The following is a 15,746-nucleotide window of genomic DNA, read 5'->3' on the forward strand; positions in this document are numbered from 1 at the left end:
CCCCAACAAGGACTAGTCCAGGGCAGAAAACCGGTTCTCCGAATCTCTTCTCCAGCCTGTCGCCCGCATTTGGAGCGCAGACTTGTCGATGACTGCGATCCTTGGGGATGATACCATGGGGCAATCATGACATTGATGTTTGAGATTCTCGCCAGTCTTCTGCCAGAGCATGGCAGTAGGCTGGCGGCCACTTCGGGGCTCAAAATCATGGTTGATGGATGATTGTTGCGGCTTGCCACAGCCTGTGCTCGGTGTGCTGCATTCCCACGTCCGCTTCCAAGTTTTGGAAATGAGAGGCCGCGCATCCATCTCATCCTCGCTTCTATCCTTCTTGATCCCTGATTGCTGGTTTTGACTCAGCCTGATCTGTCCACCTTGGATCGGGCTCTCGTCTCAAAAACTTTTCTGTTCATCCCACCTCGGAGTTTCAACCATCCTCACTTCAACTCTTACCTATACTGCACCGCAAGACGACCCCTCACCACTGCAGGGTCTCATCTTCAACTTCCCAGAATGGAAAATCAGTAATCAATTTCCTTTGACTCTATCAACTAACAATTAAACCCCCTTTGCCTTCTGCTCATTACCTCATCGGATTCGAGCTCGAAAAACAATGACACCGTCGCGATCGAAAAATGAAGACCATGTGGACGGTCGTCGAGCCCGAGAGGTTTATCGATATTTTCAGCCAGAGCGCTCTTTCTTCCCAGACCGACTATTACGGACGCCCTCAGGGAGCGAGTCAGATCCGCTCCAGCAACAATCTGCGTGCCCCGCCGGAGATGCTACATCCGTCGGTCCTACATCACCAGCACTTTCTGCATCGCTCGCTCCAACTACCCTTGATCTGCTCCCTGAGGCCCTCATACTCGGAGAATACAATGCGACGTTAGAATCTTTCGCGCAACTGGCGGCTCTCCGCCTCGATGTGGAACGTGTCATGATTAGGTATACTTCGTCCTGTTAGCCCAGTCAAGTTTCCTTACGTGCTGATTCATTCTTCAATAATCTAGCGTTTCGGATCGCTCATCCCAGTTTATTATAGCCCAGAGCTCGAAATCTCTCCTTGGTGCCCGGAAATCCTATGAGTCTCACGAAAGTGGAACGTGGGACGGCTGCCACACCCTCTCCTCGGCCGCTTGGACGATGTGCAGGGTATGCTTATGATAGTTAACTTGACCCAAATCAAGCCACCAGTGCTGACAAGCTTTGAACCTCATCCAGAATACCGTCAATCTTCCACCTTCGAACAAAGAACGCGGCGAGTTCCATTTTCTCGAAATCAATGATCTCAGCAAGGACGACCGTTATAAAGACCTTCCTCTCGTCCAGAATGACCCCTACTTTCGATTCTACGCCGGGACTCCGCTGACAACTGAATCGAATAATATCAATATCGGCTGCTTTTTCCTGTTGGATACGAAACCACACGATGGACTGACACAAGGAGAGAAGGAAATACTTAGTTCGTTGTCTATTTTAATCATGAATTTCCTTAAGGTCAGCCGACAAGCTTCGGAAGGCCGGCGCGCTTCCAGGTTATCTAGGGGCCTGAGTTATTTCGTTGAGGGCAGTTCAAGTTTTGTCGATTCTGCCCATCCATCGTACGCAGGCAGCATTTCTGGAATGCCTAGCACCCCCTCCTCTTCCGCTCAGAGAGGTAACCATCTTTCTGTGGGCTCTTTGAATAGCTTCGACATCCCATTGAAACGGTCTCCCAGCAATGACGCCCGGTCTTTCAGCTCAGTATCGGACATGAAAGGCGATCTTGGCCGCTCCTCCAGTCCCCCAACACCACTTCCTGAATGGTGGTCCGGAACTCAGCGCAAAGAACTTAAGGGCCTAGACCAGTCGCACGGAAACTGCTGGGCTTTTCGAAGAGCAGCAAACTTGCTGCGTGAGAGCTTGGAGCTGGATGGTAACGGTGGTGTTGTTTTTCTCGAAGTCACCAACGCTCCGGCGACGGACATTGACTCCGGAAGCGATTTTTCAGCTGAGAACACGAACCCTGCCTCGGTCTTGGCCATGTCTACTAATGATGAACCTTTTGCGCCTGGACCTGGGTCGACGGTGAGCTCACCTGCGGCCAACCTTGAGACCGGGTTCCTCCAACAGCTTCTGCGTCGGTACAGCAAAGGCAAGCTTTGGTCCTTCCATCGCGATGGCAGTGTTTCGGGTTCCGACGACGAGAATGCTGAATCTCCAAGAAGTCGCTCTCGAAACAGAAAACCAGCCGAATTGTCTAAGAACGCGCCCAAACGATGGAGACACATCGAAAATTCTTTGCTGAACACTTATTTTCCCAACGCAAGTCAAGTCCTTTTTGTCCCTTTGTGGAATGCGGCGAGTTCGCAGTGGTTTGCGGGTTGCTTCTGCTGGAATACCCTGGAAACCCGCGTCTTCAGTTCATCCGTCGAACTGAGTTCTGTCTTAGGGTTCGGTTCTTCAATCATGGTGGAGCATAGCCGGCTGGAGTCTCTCATATCGGATCGCCAGAAAGGCGATTTTATTGGGAGTATATCGTAAGTAGTCACTTGATCATTTAACAAATGGTTGAAGCGCTAACTGGGTATCCAATCAATTAGGCACGAACTTCGTAGTCCATTACATGGCATTCTAGCGGCAGCCGAGTTTCTGAGCGGTACGAATTTAGACGAGTTCCAGGGGTCGCTACTAGAAACCATCAATGCCTGTGGTCGGACGCTCTTGGACACAATGAATCAGGTCCTCGACTTTAGCAAGATCGTTTCACTAGAGCGCAAATCCCGGCAATTGAAGCAGAAGAATAAAGATTTGCCCCTTGGAGCGGCTGACGATAAGGCTTCTTCTGGTCTGGATACATTCGTGCCAATTGATCTCGCGCTCTTAGCCGAAGAAGTGGTGGAAGGGGTGTGCCTAGGTCACGCATACAGCCAAAAGTCTTCCTCTCATCCAATGAGTCCGATAGCGGACATACCGAAACCCGGTCGCCTTGGTCATCAGGGATCACCTTGCGACGTTGAAGTTGTTGCGGACATCGCGCAAAATGATTGGATTTATCATACTCAGCCAGGAGCTCTACGGCGGATTATCATGAACATCTTTGGAAACGCTATGAAGTACACAGAAGTCGGCCGCGTCTCCCTCAAGCTTGAAGTCAGCGAAACACCAGATTTCCCACCTAGTCAGGCCGCGGAGGACTTGGTGACTTTGACGGTGACAGATACGGGCAAAGGCATATCTGAAGAATTTTTGCGCGGCCGACTGTACACTCCATTTGCCCAGGAAGACACGCTTGCGGTAGGGACCGGACTGGGGCTGTCAATTGTGCGAAGTTTGATCAAGTCTATGAATGGAAACATCAACGTACACAGTCGCCCTGGGGAAGGAACGACCGTGAAAGTCACTCTACCACTTACGCGTCTTACCGACGATGTGGAAGTAATCGCCCCTACCACCACGGACGTACGATCAATCCAGCCGGCGGCAGATAAGTATGTGACAAGCGACTGCGACCTTCTACGCAACAACTACACCAACAAGCGAGCCGCAGTTCTCGGTATGGATCCTAAACATACAGCGGACCACTCTTTATGGTCAATTGTTTCCCGGTACCTGACTGATTGGTATGGCCTCGAGCTGGTATCATGGTCGTCCGAAGCAGCGGTCGACATCCTTTTGGCAGACGAACACATCCTGGCCGAGCACACTTCTAAGATCACCACTACGACGCCTCTCCCTCCACTTCTCATCATTTGCAACAGGTCTATTGATTATAGCAACGCACGGTCTCAGTTGTCCTCCTTGGGCGATATCGTGAGCATTATTACCCGGCCATGCGGTCCTTACAAGTTGGCACGCACGATTCGGAAATGCTTCGACACTCAGGCCGGCGCTCTATCCAGCCCTGGTCAGTTAGAATTGCCGGAACGCCCACTTCTTCGAAAAAAGACAACCCTTCTATCCGAAATAAACGCAATACCTGAAGATCAACCGAAGGCTTTTGAAGACTTGGGCGACACCCCGGACCTCACAGATGCAGTAAGCTCAACTGTTTCGGGCTCGAGAAAGTCCACGCCTTCCCAAACAAGCTCTGAAAATAGCGATACTCCCTTGGTCTCCACTCCGCCCTCACCGCTCCAATTTCCCGCGGTGGCTGGAACCACTGACGTTCAAAAGGAGCGCAGTCCGAGGGTTCTGGTCGTGGACGACAACTCTATCAACCTCAACCTGATGCTCACATTCATGAAGAAGCGTCAGTTGACAACTTTTGATTCTGCTGAAAATGGGCAACTCGCAGTCGACGCGGTGGAACGAACGCCTGAGGGTTATGACTTGATATTTATGGGTAAGCATCAGCTTCTTTCCAATTTTTTTTGTATTTTGTGGCTAATAAGTACACGGCAGATATATCAATGCCTGTCATGAATGGCTTTGAAGCCACTCGTGCTATTCGCGCAATTGAGAAAGAACGTGGCTCTGAAAACTCCACTACGGCCATTATAATTGCTCTTACTGGCTTGAGCAGTGCGCGCGACGAATCCGAAGCCCTCGCGTCTGGGATTGACCTCTTCCTCACGAAGCCCGTCTCGTTTAAGGAAGTTTCCAAACTACTCGATGAATGGAGGCAAAAGACCTTCAACTGAAGTCACCTTGTCTGTTCGTTACTCGAATGATTCATACACATTTTATCTCACGACACAGCTGCATTTCGATTGTGTATGGCGTGGTGCATGCTTTTGGGTTTTGTTCGTTGTACTCAGCACATTTTGCTCTTGCAGCTTACGGCTCGGCGGGTTGATCGGCGTTTTGAGGACCATCTACTACTATTTGTTTCTATGTTCGGGTTTCTATCTGGGACTGGAGTTCGGTCGGTCTGGGAGCGTTTGATTCGGCCACTGGTTTTGTGGTTTGGGATTGCTCCGTACACGTATATGACAGCATGAGTGATACCCCCTGTTTAAATAGATATATGACTTGATAAGGCATGATTGTGACGGCCTGTTCGTGATGAATGAATATCAGAGATGAATCTACTCGTTGAAACGATCTTATGCTACCTCGGTGTATAGTGATTTCTTTGATATAGACACGAGTCTAACTATAAATATACCTCCAGTGAGAAAGAGCGGCCCGGTGGCTTCGCTCCTGCTCACGCCTTCCTCATGTATCACGACCTGCAGGATAATCAGGGCGCTCATCCAAGGGGTTAAGAGCAAGTGAGCTTGGGACGGCTTCAATATCTCTCAACCAGCCACTTTCTTCGCGTCTTTTCGTCCATTGCATTGAGCTTCTTGCTCTCTGCCCGTTTCACCATGATATAGTTTGTCACCAAGTTTGCACCGAGAAGTTCCCGGAGCGGTTCGTTCGACTCCAACGCCTCGAGGCTCTTCGCAAGCGTATTAGGGAGTCTGGTTGTAATACCGAGTGCGCTACGCTCAGCGTCGCTCAGGCTCGCTGCGTCATCTGCATATCGTGCGTCAGTTGTGTAAATCAGCCCCGGGAGACGGAATGCCTGTTGTGGACTTACGTGCGCAGTCTTTGATCGTGAGGGGCCTATCCTCCCTCACACCGGTATAGCCCGCAGCCAAAAAGGCAGACATTGCGAGGTACATGTTTGCTAGGCCATCGAGGGACTTGATCTCCCAGTGTCCTGGGGAGATCTTTCGAATGGGTGCTTCGCGGTTCTGAGTACCCCAAGCGACCCATTCACTACCGGCCCAGATTCCTGATTTCACGCGGTCGTAGCTTGCGTCGCCGGAGAGGGTGAAGGCGACTACGGAGGGGTAGTTGTGGAGGACACCCGCGAGGAAAGATGCTTCTTTCGTCGGGGGTGAGATGGAAACATGTGCGTGGGAGGCTGTACCGGCTGCGAAGGAATAGGGGCGAGGATGTAGGGTGGCGCGAAGACCGTGCCTCTCAGCGGTGTATGTGATAATTTGTCGAGCTCTTATGAGAGTGTCCACAGCAGCAACTGGGGAGTCAGGTGGCAGAATGAATTCGAACTGTCCCGGAGATGACTCGGAGTGGAATTGTTCTAGGAATATGTCGGCCGAGGCGAGGGTTTCGACAATTTCTTCGACTAGAGGAAGCATGCGACGCGTTTCACGGGTCATTTGAGACCACGAATGATTGGTTATCGAAGGGGCCCAGTCTTCTTCCTCGCCGGTTGTAGGGCTGATGACTGGCTTGAGGAAGACGACCTCTATCTCAAATCCACAAGTGGCTTGGATGTCAAATTCGCTTTTGAGTTTGTCTGTAATACTTAATAATCTCGTACGTGGGCACTCTTCTAAGGGATCACCATCCTCGGTCTTCCACCAAGTCATAACAGTGGCGCTTTTGGAGACGATCCCAACATTTGGGTGCAGAGTAGACAGATCTGGCAGCATATAGAATTGGCCCGTGGTTGAACCTCCAGCTATTGTGTCATCCTGCATCATCCAAAGGACCGCCACGCATATACCGATGCGGCGCTGATTGCGTACAATCTTCGCGAACTCTAAGATTGGGAACATGCGTAGACGGACTGTGGCGGTATAGTCAAGGAATTGCATCCAGATATACTTGACATCCGGATTACTTCGGATGAATTTCTCGAGGAGATCAGATGATGGCACGCGAGAAAGTGAATCCACCACGGAGATCGGGTTATATGCAGATGGTGACTGTTCGTTCAGATCATATAACCGGTTCGAGTTGTGGAAGAGGATGTCGACTGCGGCTTGCTTGGCCTGTTCTGTGGTATAATCGCCGTTTTCAACATAATCAACGAAAACCTGTCGCTGTTAGTCTAGCCTTCCGTGACTCGAATGTATGAATATGTCTATACCTTCTCTAGCGTATCGCGGAACTGCTTATTGGCAAGCCAGTAGGTTTCCGGGAAGAAATGGCCATCGGTACTCCACAACAAACGAGTAGAGGGAACAAGCTCAAGACTTTCGCGAACGATGGATTCCTGAGCATCCCGACTAACCATAGGGAAAACCTCTCCAAGGTCCAAATAGACATTAGGATAGACACTTGCCAGATAACCGGCTTCGCGTGTGTATGGATAAGACGAATGTAGCAGAACAAAATCGACTTCAGGATACCTTGCAATGAGTGCCTGAAGGTGGGCAGGATTAGATCGGAGTAAGTTAATGTCGTTATCACCTAAGCCAGTATGTAGCTGCAAGGGTTTGTTTGGCTGGGACTTTTTGGCGGATCTGATTAGACCAAGAGTCTGGCGAACAAGCCAGTCGTTCAGCGGCTTATCCTCCACACGGGGAGTGGATCCGGTAGCTTGCGAGACTGTACGGGCAAAGGACTGGAGCAATGGCTTTGCATCAGAGTCATCGGTTGGCTGGACATCTAACCCAGTGCGGTAACATATCACGGATTTAAACCCCACCACAGCGGGGTCGACGATAGCGTCCGAGATTCGAAGACTAAAGTCTTTTGAGAAGGTCTCCCAGAGAGGTTCGAGAGCAGATGGGTCAGAAGATCCTGTGTGAATTGACCCCTCACGCACAATTGAGGACAAGACGCGGGCGGCTACAGCCTCGATGCGCACAATGCGCTTGGTGGATGATGCGGTGAAGCGGTCATGCCAGTCAAATGGCTCGACGTCTTGATCGGTCAAAAGATCGTCAAGCAGAAGAACTTGCGTACCCTCCAGACACCGGCGGATTAGCCCATCATAGTCACGCTGGACGAGTTGGTTTCGAGCGGCCTTGAGCTGATTCCAGCTGGATGATTCAGATTGGTATAGAGTAGCGAGTTGAGCAGTAGCCCGATGAAACGGCAGCGTGGCAGTAGCATTTGTTAGGGCGATTCCTTGAGCTTCGGAGACAATTTGCTCGAGGGGATACTTTGCATAGTCACACGCAGCAGACCGAGAGAGGAGGTTGTGGGCGTGATTGTCGATGAGAGGGTGTGTTTGGATGAGTTGGCGAAGAGAAGACAGGGAGTCGGAGTCGGCCATGGCGATAGAACGAGCCCGGCAAGGATCGATTGAGAAACAAAGGAAGAGGAAGGGAGGATCAATTATATAGGAACACCACTGGGATAAAGTGGATTAAGAAGCTGCAGCAGAAATGAGAGGAAGAAACGAAAGGATGAGGTGAGGACGCCTGACTGACTGGCTTACCCACTAGAAAACGTCAGCTCAGCAGGGATCGATGGATTAGGTAGAAAAAGAAGCAATTATTAGTACATCTCGTCGTTCAAGGGTCCCAACTCCTAACTTGGAACTCCGGGTTCTACCAATAAGTCATTCTTCCTCTGATTTCAGTGGGAGAGTCTCGCGGAGACCGAATCGTAGCCGATCACAGTCTTAGAAGTTAGGCCTCCTACTACCTAGCGCCATGCGCGCAGTCTGAAGACCACCCTTATTATTGACGTGGATACGAGAGCTCCGCAGCGGAATATAGTTCGTCAGACGAGTCATGTCGCTCAAGAACAAAAATTGTGATAAATTGTCTCCAATTTCAGCTTCACTAACTTAATACTGTCCCTCGATCGTCAAGGTTCCAGTCTTGGTCACCAAGTACTCATTGACAGCCACTTCCTTTCCGCTTTCCTTGCCATATCCGGACTCCTTGATACCTCCAAAGGGTGATTCGGCTGCAGATGAGTTGCCTGTGTTCATACCAATCATACCCGCCTCCAAATTCTCCAATAGTCGCCACATGCGGTCGATATTCTTGGTGAAGGCGTAGCTAGCCAAGCCCATACTTGTGTCATTGGCTAGTTGCACGGCCTCCTCCTCCGTCTCGAAGCGATACAGAGCAGCCACAGGGGCAAAGGTTTCCTCGCGAGAAACCAGCATGTCCTTCGTCATGTTCTTGAGGATGGTAGGCTCGAAGAAGTACCCCTTTGTCCCCTCAACTCGGTTTCCCCCAAGAATTACGTCCGCGCCCAGTCGCCGCGCATCGTCAACTTGACTAAGGGCCTTGTCAATACTGCGCGGCGTTGTGAGCGGCCCCAGTGTGGTGCCATCGCTGGCACCATGGCCGATGACCAGCTTGGCCGTGCGCTCCTTGAGCAACTGCGCAAATTTGTCATAAATTCCCGATTGCACGTACACACGGTTAGCCGTAATACATGCCTGCCCTGCGTGGCGCCACTTAAGAGCCATTAGCTGGTCTAATGCTTGATCAATGTTGGCATCATCGAATACAACAAAAGGACAGTTTCCGCCAAGCTCCAGGGTGACCTTCTTCAGACCGTGTGCACAATGCGAAGCAATCAATTTGCCAACCCGGGTTGATCCGGTGAAAGTAACTTTTTTGACGAGGGGGTGCTTGCATAGCCTCTCACTAAGAGGTGGTGTGTTCTCCAGGTCTGTTGTCAGCACATTGAAGACCCCGGCGGGGAATCCAGCCTTTTGAGCTAGGTATGCCAGCACCAATGCTGTCAAGGGAGTCTCGGGGCTTGGTTTGACAATCATAGTGCACCCGGCAGCGAAAGCTGCACCAGCCTTGCGCAAAACCATGGCAATGGGAAAGTTCCAGGGGACAAGCGCTGCCGCAACACCAATGGGCTGTTTGACGGTGAACACGCGCCGATTGGGGGCGGCGGGGACGGCGATTGTCCCTTGTATACGCTCTGCTTCCCCGGCGAACCACCAAGTGAACCCCGTAGCATAGTCGATCTCACCGTACGATTCGGCTATGGGCTTGCCTGTCTCATGAGTAAGAATCTTGGCCAGATCAGTTCTCGCCTCGCGAATGAGACTGTCCCATTTCAAGAGCCACTGTGCACGTTGGCGAGGGTTGACTTTCTTGAATTTCTCGAATGCGTCGTGGGCAACTTGCACGGCAGAGTCGACATCTTCAGCGGCGTTTGCAGGACAGCTCGCCCATGGTGTATCGGTACCAGGATCTGCGGATTGCTGTTTAGCGCCGTAGCAGCGGAAAATGAGGCAATACATCGTAATCTTACCGACGACTTCGAACCGCCGACCACTCTTCGCTGTAACCCAAGCGTTTCCGACGAATGAATCGGAGTGGAGCAGGTCGGGGTTGTCTAGCTGGAACGTCATTAATAAAGCGTAAATAGGTTGGAGCAGGATTGAACATACCTCAAATGGCAATTTGTAATGCTGAGCCATGTTCAATAAATCAGTAACGATGATAAAGTTGATTAAGTAGTCGTAGTCGAGGAACTGTCGAAGAAGAATCAAGGAGCACGGAGGATAAAAAGAGAGGCAAAGCAAAAGACTCCGCAACCCCTCATCTTATCGGCTTCTCGGCCATCTCGGCGATGGCTGCTTGCTTGGTTTTTAGTTTGCAACTTTGGAGTCTTCTCCGCACTCCACTATCCCGTTGCTTGAGCTTAGTTGTATGAAACCATCTCCGTGATTCTTGTATATCTAAACAATGCTAGAAGTAGATAGCTGGCTCCAGCTCTGCTAGGCGCTCCGCTCGTCCCTCCCTTGGGTATCCTGCTGAAGGACGAGCCTGAATGTGATGATGGCTGAGATTATTCAGACTAGTCGCTGTAGGGGCGTCCTTATCCCTGGAGATCGTTCCAGCTGTCCCCGGACTCCATTCCGACGGCGCTTCGCCCTCCGCACTCCCATACAACCGGGCCTTCTCCGTCCACCAACGTTCCAGATCTTCGGGATTGCTCAGCGAAAGTCGTGACCATTCATTGACCGCAGCTGTTCGCGACAACGTTGGTTGAGGCGCATCGATTATGCTAAACGATCGAGGAGAGACGGTTCGTAAGTAGGCATAAGAGCTGTATAGGGCTCGTTCCGTTGCTGCGAGCCGATTTTCAAGATGAGTTATATAGCCCTGAGGGAGGCCACTAGGGTTATCAGTTAATGCGAAATTAACAAGAAGTGGCAGAGGTACCGTTTCCCGCTCTCTGGGTATATGCATCGTGCGGGATCGGAGCACTGTGAACAGACAGGTCTTTGTCGATTAGTACGGAGAGAAACGAGTCAATCAGGTTGGGGAACCAACAGGATCCGGTCGCACTTTGTTAAAATTAGTCTATATATTACGGATACGTGTGAGGAGAAGGGGGAAAGCGAAGCCAAGGGGGAGACAGGGGAGGAAAACCTTGCATTTCTTCTGGCGACAGGGCTCACATGCTATTGGATTCTGTTTCTCTGCCATTGATTGGGGTGCAGGGCGATCAAGCAGAGGAAAGGGTAAGCAGAAGAAAACTGGGGAATTTAAGTGTCTTTTAGATTCTCAAACGTCAAGAAGATCGTTCGCGCGAGGCTGGATTTTTGCGGGGAAATTCAAGCAATCAGCTGCCGGTTGGGAAAATCCAAGCGCCGACCTCAATTGTCTTGCCAGGTACTCCCAACCTCAGTCTCCTTTCTTCCTCTCTTGTCCTCGCGTTCCTCGAGCCTCGAGAGTCTGCTGCATGTATCTCAACGGCCATCTCCGTCTTGACCTCTTTCATGGACTCTGGCAATTCTAACCATGGTTCTCCCGCCAAACGCCAGAAGCTCACCCCAAAGGCCCACGAGCTGGGGGTGATGCGCAAATCCACTGACAACGGATCTGCCTCTTTCCTGGGCTCGTCAAGTGGGATTCACTTCATTCGTGTTGTTTATAATGCCTTTGCGCGTCGGTCGGCCCATCTCACCCAGCCTCAGCAGGTCTCCAAAGACACGCAGGTCCCAGGAGAAGACGACCAGCTGCACCACCAACACCAACACTATCGACCGGATCTGTGGCTGCCACATGAGCTGAATTTCCAGGCAAGCTCAAACGTATTTCCTTTTGAAACCCTGGTGCAATGGACTCGGGGTTACTTTGAAAACTGGCATCCCATGTTCCCATTCGTCTCTGGACCGGCAGTGCTTATAGTCTTGGAGCATATCAGTCGCGATGGGTTCAGCAGCATCTCCGCTGCAGATGGCATACTTGTGCGCTCAATCATCTCGCTCTCACTTATGGATCGACGACAAGCAAGGTCGCCTAGTACCCAGAGCCCCGTGCCGGTAGCCCTGGTCTTTAGGTCTGTTCATCAGGCCATGGAAAGCCTTCATACGCTCTTTTGCGAACCACCAACTATTCCTATTCTTCAGGCAGCCTTTGGGGTCCAACTATTTCTCACTTCTCTTCTCCGGCTTAACGCGGCTTCACGGGTTGGTGGTGTCATCATACGTACTGCCTTTCATCTTGGCTTACACCGCTGTCCTGTGCGTTTCTCCTGTTTTAGTCCTCAAGAGACCTCCACTCGCCGCCGGTTGTTTTGGTCTATTTACTGCCTTGAGCGATACCTTTCTCAAGCACTGGGAATCCCTCTTGGAATCCAAGATGATGATATCGACGTGTGCTACCCCAACGCGGAAATCCATAGTCCGGCGGATGAAGGTACGTCTCCCCCTAACCGGTCTTACTCAACCGTGATGAGTTTTAATTTCGCTTCTCCTATTCAGACCCCAGACTTCGCCTCCTAGGGCATTTAGCGAAATTTGCGCGTGTTCGTGGGCGCATTATTGAGCTACGGAACAAGTCGATTATCCACAGAGAAGACTCCATTGACGCGACCCAGGTTCATGGGGAATTAACCCACTGGTGGAACGAAGTTTACGACGACGTTCACCCCATCGAGCACGACGATACGGAAATCATCACATCTACTTCCCTTGACCCATTTCATCGACTTCTCCTCATAATTCTACGCCATGAAGCTATAATCTCCATGAACCGCCCGCTGCTGGCAGCCGAGGCATCCTCATCAGAATACCGCACCGCCTTACAAATTTGCATCGAATCCTCACGGTCAATTCTCACTACACTACGCCAGTACCTCTCCAAAGAATCTGGCACTTCTATCTCTTTGATATGGCCATCCTTCACCTGGGCTGTCTGGATGAGTTGTCTAATCCTAATTTACGCCGCATGGGAGGGCCAGTTCCCCGCAGCCTCAGCGTCCAGGTACCCACCTATAACTATCATTTCTGGAGCTAAGCAAGTGAACTGACCAGCAAGAGAAGATATGCCAAAAGTGGTCTTTCGATCCTCCAGAGCCTCTCCCGCCGCGGCAATACCTGGCCGCAAACCTGCATTGAAGCAATCCGTGACCTCGACTCCGCCCTTACAACCCCAGAACAACGAACTCCTACTCAGCCAAGCATTAGCGATGCTGATAGAAGAGACAAAGACCCAGCTACTACATCAGATACCCTCGACTCTGGAATCCCGGTTGAGCATCTCCAAACACAACCCCCCTCAACGCCCGGAGAAGGACTCCTCCAGACTTCCCTCCCTGTCGCAGCAGCAAATAATCAATGGAACAATTCGTCCATGATTTTCGGTAATCAAGCGATGAACAACCTCGGTGCGACCCCGAGCTTCGGACTCGGCCTGGGACTTCCAGACTTTTCGATGGGTGGTGGCGGTGGTGAAGAAGGCTTCGGTATAGGTGACCTGTGGAGTTTGGCAGATGGGCCATGGTTGATCCACGAAAGTTATGACCTTGCGGAGAATGTACAATATAATCCGGACACACTGTAAACCAATTATTATTACCTCGACTACATGTGACAATTAAAGATCTCGGCGATGAATTCTTGAGGGGCGAAGTGGAGCGGACAAAGACATGTCCGGCGGACATGTTCTCTCCGGTGCGGGGGATCGGAGAATTATCCAGAAACAAGAGAGAAAAAGTATTTATACAGCTCAGTCCCATTGAAATCGAACTAAGAGCACTCTACTAGCTTTCTATACCAACAGAAAAAATTGCCATCATGACCAAGTCCTACCGCATCGCTACCATCCCCGCCGACGGAATCGGTCCCGAGGTCATTGACGCTGGTGTCACAGTCCTCAAGGCTCTGTCAGAGAAGCTGCAGACATTCTCTCTCGACTTCACACACCTTGACTGGAGCTCTGAGACTTTCAAGACTACCGGGAAGTATATTCCTGATGGCGGATTGGAGGAGTTGAAGAAGAATGATGCTATTCTATTTGGCGCCGTCGGTGCCCCAGGTACGTGCTTTCTAGTATTATTCTAAGAGAAGAGATAAAGGAATGCGAATGCTAATGCGAGTCACAGATGTCCCCGATCATATTTCCCTCTGGGGTCTTCGCCTCGCCATCTGCCAACCCTTCCAACAATACGCCAACGTCCGCCCCACCCGCGTCCTCCGAGGCACACAGTCGCCCCTACGCAACTGCGGTGCCGGAGACCTCGACTGGGTGATTGTCCGTGAAAACAGTGAGGGCGAGTACGCCGGTCAAGGTGGACGCTCCCACCGCGGACACCCCTGGGAGGTTGCGACTGAGACCGCCATCTTCTCTCGTGTTGGTGTCGAGCGTATCATGCGCTTTGCCTTTGAGACTGCGGCTAAGCGGCCCAGGAAGTTGTTGACCGTTGTCACAAAGAGCAATGCTCAGCGCAACGGTATGGTGTTGTGGGATGAAGTCGCGAACATTGTTGCCAAGGACTTCCCGGGTGTCACTGTTGATAAGATGCTCGTTGATGCGATGACGACAAGGATGGTGCTCAAGCCCGAGAGCTTGGATACTATTGTTGCCAGCAACTTGGTATGTCACACTCCCTCTTTCAACTTTCAGTCTAGCGAGTACTAATGATGTTGTAGCACGCCGATATCCTTTCTGACCTTGCTGCCGCTCTTGCTGGCTCCATCGGCATTGCGCCCACATCGAACCTCGACCCAACTCGCCAGAACCCGAGTATGTTCGAGCCCATCCACGGCTCCGCCTTTGACATCACCGGCAAGGGCATCGCCAACCCCGTCGCGACCTTCTGGACCGCCGCAGAGATGCTCGCCTGGCTCGGCGAGGAAGCCGCCGCCGACAAGCTGATGCAAGTTGTCGAGCGCGTCTGCGAGTCTGGTGTCCTAACAGCCGATCTCGGCGGAAAGGCCACAACCGTTGAAGTGACCTCTGCTGTCGTGGAAGAGATCAAGCGCTTGAACTAGTGTCGCTTTCTTTGTACTATACCTTATTTCTCAAGCCATGTTGATATAGAAACAAAATGAATGAACCGAATGATGAATTAACACCTTTCACCTCCTTGCGCACCTCCACCACGAGCGAGACTTTTCGACTCTGACTTCTCGTTCTTTGCGTCTGAGGACCCACTCTTCTCTTTCTTCGAGCGATTCCAGGCGCCGTTGATCTCTTCCGCGGTCGGGGAACTCTTCGACTGAAAGATAGCGCAAAAGACGGTCTGCAAGCTCGACAATCCCGAGAGTGATTGGTACGAGGAGCAACAAGCAGAGGGCGAAGAGTTCGTCGGAGTACCGATCTAACAAATTATACGGTGTCTGCGATGCGTGCAGTGTCTGAGTATAGTCCTCAGTAGGGGTGTGGGCGTTGGTGATATTGGCGTTGACGAAGGTGCCGTGGCTGATTTTCAGGGCTGTAACAGGCTGTAAATCTGGGGGGCTGAGCTCAAGGAGCGGTTGTTGTTCTAAAGGACTGGAAAGCGAGACTGGAAGAGCGAGAGAGATCGAAATGAGGGTGAGGAGGATAAGAGAGTTCATTTTCGAGGTTGCGGAGGAGGAAAGTGAGGTGAAGAGGACGAAAAGACCCTGAAACACCCTGCATGAGCGAGGACATCAAGCTTCCGGTGCTTCTCTTCTTATATCTCTGGCTTAGGGCAGGCTAAACGTGCTAAGGTTGGGGCCGCTCATAGCACTGTTCAGGGCCCCGTGCCTTTTCCGCCCTTCCGATTGGCTCGTTTAGATTTACTACAGAGTACAGACTGTTTTGCAGGGCTCTCCCGAAGTTGATTATTGACCCCTATCTCCTACTGTAACTCATCCTCCCCAATAATCCCGG

At 51.3% G+C, this 15,746-nt stretch overlaps 7 protein-coding genes across 7 annotated transcripts; 3 read left to right on the plus strand and 4 right to left on the minus strand.

Moving 5' to 3' along the window:
* Nucleotides 1-464: 464 nt before the first annotated feature.
* Nucleotides 465-4,720, plus strand: BJY04DRAFT_170283 (putative sensor histidine kinase/response regulator). The gene is made up of 5 exons (XM_073709213.1): nt 465-948; nt 1,014-1,155; nt 1,225-2,522; nt 2,586-4,327; nt 4,387-4,720. Exons 1-5 carry the CDS (start codon nt 614-616, stop codon nt 4,623-4,625), a joined length of 3,756 nt encoding a protein of 1,251 aa, XP_073574572.1. The 5' UTR covers nt 465-613; the 3' UTR covers nt 4,626-4,720.
* A 374-nt stretch (nt 4,721-5,094) lies between these two features.
* fluG (extracellular developmental signal biosynthesis protein FluG) lies at nt 5,095-8,026 on the minus strand. Its single transcript, XM_073719866.1, has 3 exons — nt 6,812-8,026; nt 5,510-6,758; nt 5,095-5,445 (listed from the first exon to the last, which is right to left on the minus strand). The coding sequence occupies exons 1-3, from the start codon at nt 7,943-7,945 to the stop codon at nt 5,216-5,218; spliced, it is 2,613 nt and encodes an 870-aa protein (XP_073574573.1). The 5' UTR covers nt 7,946-8,026; the 3' UTR covers nt 5,095-5,215.
* Nucleotides 8,027-8,415: 389 nt separating this feature from the next.
* BJY04DRAFT_181979 (NAD-dependent succinate-semialdehyde dehydrogenase) lies at nt 8,416-10,139 on the minus strand. Its single transcript, XM_073710271.1, has 3 exons — nt 10,046-10,139; nt 9,907-9,994; nt 8,416-9,846 (listed from the first exon to the last, which is right to left on the minus strand). Exons 1-3 carry the CDS (start codon nt 10,073-10,075, stop codon nt 8,465-8,467), a joined length of 1,500 nt encoding a protein of 499 aa, XP_073574574.1. The 5' UTR covers nt 10,076-10,139; the 3' UTR covers nt 8,416-8,464.
* A 64-nt stretch (nt 10,140-10,203) lies between these two features.
* Nucleotides 10,204-11,164, minus strand: BJY04DRAFT_181981 (Zn(II)2Cys6 transcription factor domain-containing protein). Its single transcript, XM_073710272.1, has 4 exons — nt 11,034-11,164; nt 10,935-10,948; nt 10,824-10,883; nt 10,204-10,776 (listed from the first exon to the last, which is right to left on the minus strand). The coding sequence occupies exons 1-4, from the start codon at nt 11,088-11,090 to the stop codon at nt 10,347-10,349; spliced, it is 561 nt and encodes a 186-aa protein (XP_073574575.1). The 5' UTR covers nt 11,091-11,164; the 3' UTR covers nt 10,204-10,346.
* Nucleotides 11,165-11,325: 161 nt separating this feature from the next.
* BJY04DRAFT_170307 (CeGAL family transcription factor) lies at nt 11,326-13,530 on the plus strand. Its single transcript, XM_073709214.1, has 3 exons — nt 11,326-12,305; nt 12,371-12,872; nt 12,932-13,530. Exons 1-3 carry the CDS (start codon nt 11,384-11,386, stop codon nt 13,449-13,451), a joined length of 1,944 nt encoding a protein of 647 aa, XP_073574576.1. The 5' UTR covers nt 11,326-11,383; the 3' UTR covers nt 13,452-13,530.
* A 145-nt stretch (nt 13,531-13,675) lies between these two features.
* Nucleotides 13,676-14,925, plus strand: BJY04DRAFT_170309 (putative tartrate dehydrogenase). Its single transcript, XM_073709215.1, has 3 exons — nt 13,676-13,925; nt 13,993-14,483; nt 14,540-14,925. Exons 1-3 carry the CDS (start codon nt 13,685-13,687, stop codon nt 14,879-14,881), a joined length of 1,074 nt encoding a protein of 357 aa, XP_073574577.1. The 5' UTR covers nt 13,676-13,684; the 3' UTR covers nt 14,882-14,925.
* On the minus strand, nt 14,749-15,693 carry BJY04DRAFT_170313 (uncharacterized protein). Its single transcript, XM_073709216.1, has one exon. The coding sequence runs from the start codon at nt 15,446-15,448 to the stop codon at nt 14,969-14,971; it is 480 nt and encodes a 159-aa protein (XP_073574578.1). The 5' UTR covers nt 15,449-15,693; the 3' UTR covers nt 14,749-14,968.
* Between the last annotated feature and the right edge of the window lie 53 nt (nt 15,694-15,746).

Source organism: Aspergillus karnatakaensis, assembly GCF_047715665.1.
Source record: "Aspergillus karnatakaensis strain CBS 102800 unplaced genomic scaffold BJY04scaffold_9, whole genome shotgun sequence".
NCBI classification, from domain to species: Eukaryota; Fungi; Ascomycota; class Eurotiomycetes; order Eurotiales; family Aspergillaceae; genus Aspergillus; species Aspergillus karnatakaensis.

What these genes read in the sequence shown, in the direction of transcription:
- fluG (XM_073719866.1), bottom strand. Translation starts at nt 7,945, where the DNA reads ATGGCCGACTCCGACTCCCTGTCTTCTCTTCGCCAACTCATCCAAACA. An exon ending in TCCGCGATACGCTAGAGAAG is followed by an intron (nt 6,759 to 6,811) that starts GTATAGACATAT and finishes TAACAGCGACAG; the next exon opens with GTTTTCGTTGATTATGTTGA. An exon ending in CACGATCAAAGACTGCGCAC is followed by an intron (nt 5,446 to 5,509) that starts GTAAGTCCACAA and finishes CACGATATGCAG; the next exon opens with ATGACGCAGCGAGCCTGAGC.
- BJY04DRAFT_181979 (XM_073710271.1), bottom strand. Translation starts at nt 10,075, where the DNA reads ATGGCTCAGCATTACAAATTGCCATTTGAG. An exon ending in ATTACAAATTGCCATTTGAG is followed by an intron (nt 9,995 to 10,045) that starts GTATGTTCAATC and finishes ATGACGTTCCAG; the next exon opens with CTAGACAACCCCGACCTGCT. An exon ending in TCGGCGGTTCGAAGTCGTCG is followed by an intron (nt 9,847 to 9,906) that starts GTAAGATTACGA and finishes AGCAATCCGCAG; the next exon opens with ATCCTGGTACCGATACACCA.
- BJY04DRAFT_170283 (XM_073709213.1), top strand. Translation starts at nt 614, where the DNA reads ATGACACCGTCGCGATCGAAAAATGAAGACCATGTGGACGGTCGTCGA. An exon ending in GTGGAACGTGTCATGATTAG is followed by an intron (nt 949 to 1,013) that starts GTATACTTCGTC and finishes TCAATAATCTAG; the next exon opens with CGTTTCGGATCGCTCATCCC. An exon ending in CCGCTTGGACGATGTGCAGG is followed by an intron (nt 1,156 to 1,224) that starts GTATGCTTATGA and finishes AACCTCATCCAG; the next exon opens with AATACCGTCAATCTTCCACC.
- BJY04DRAFT_170307 (XM_073709214.1), top strand. Translation starts at nt 11,384, where the DNA reads ATGGACTCTGGCAATTCTAACCATGGTTCTCCCGCCAAACGCCAGAAG. An exon ending in CCATAGTCCGGCGGATGAAG is followed by an intron (nt 12,306 to 12,370) that starts GTACGTCTCCCC and finishes TCTCCTATTCAG; the next exon opens with ACCCCAGACTTCGCCTCCTA. An exon ending in CCCGCAGCCTCAGCGTCCAG is followed by an intron (nt 12,873 to 12,931) that starts GTACCCACCTAT and finishes CAGCAAGAGAAG; the next exon opens with ATATGCCAAAAGTGGTCTTT.
- BJY04DRAFT_170309 (XM_073709215.1), top strand. Translation starts at nt 13,685, where the DNA reads ATGACCAAGTCCTACCGCATCGCTACCATCCCCGCCGACGGAATCGGT. An exon ending in TGGCGCCGTCGGTGCCCCAG is followed by an intron (nt 13,926 to 13,992) that starts GTACGTGCTTTC and finishes TGCGAGTCACAG; the next exon opens with ATGTCCCCGATCATATTTCC. An exon ending in CTATTGTTGCCAGCAACTTG is followed by an intron (nt 14,484 to 14,539) that starts GTATGTCACACT and finishes ATGATGTTGTAG; the next exon opens with CACGCCGATATCCTTTCTGA.
- BJY04DRAFT_181981 (XM_073710272.1), bottom strand. Translation starts at nt 11,090, where the DNA reads ATGGCAGAGAAACAGAATCCAATAGCATGTGAGCCCTGTCGCCAGAAG. An exon ending in TACCCAGAGAGCGGGAAACG is followed by an intron (nt 10,777 to 10,823) that starts GTACCTCTGCCA and finishes TGATAACCCTAG; the next exon opens with TGGCCTCCCTCAGGGCTATA.
- BJY04DRAFT_170313 (XM_073709216.1), bottom strand. Translation starts at nt 15,448, where the DNA reads ATGAACTCTCTTATCCTCCTCACCCTCATTTCGATCTCTCTCGCTCTT.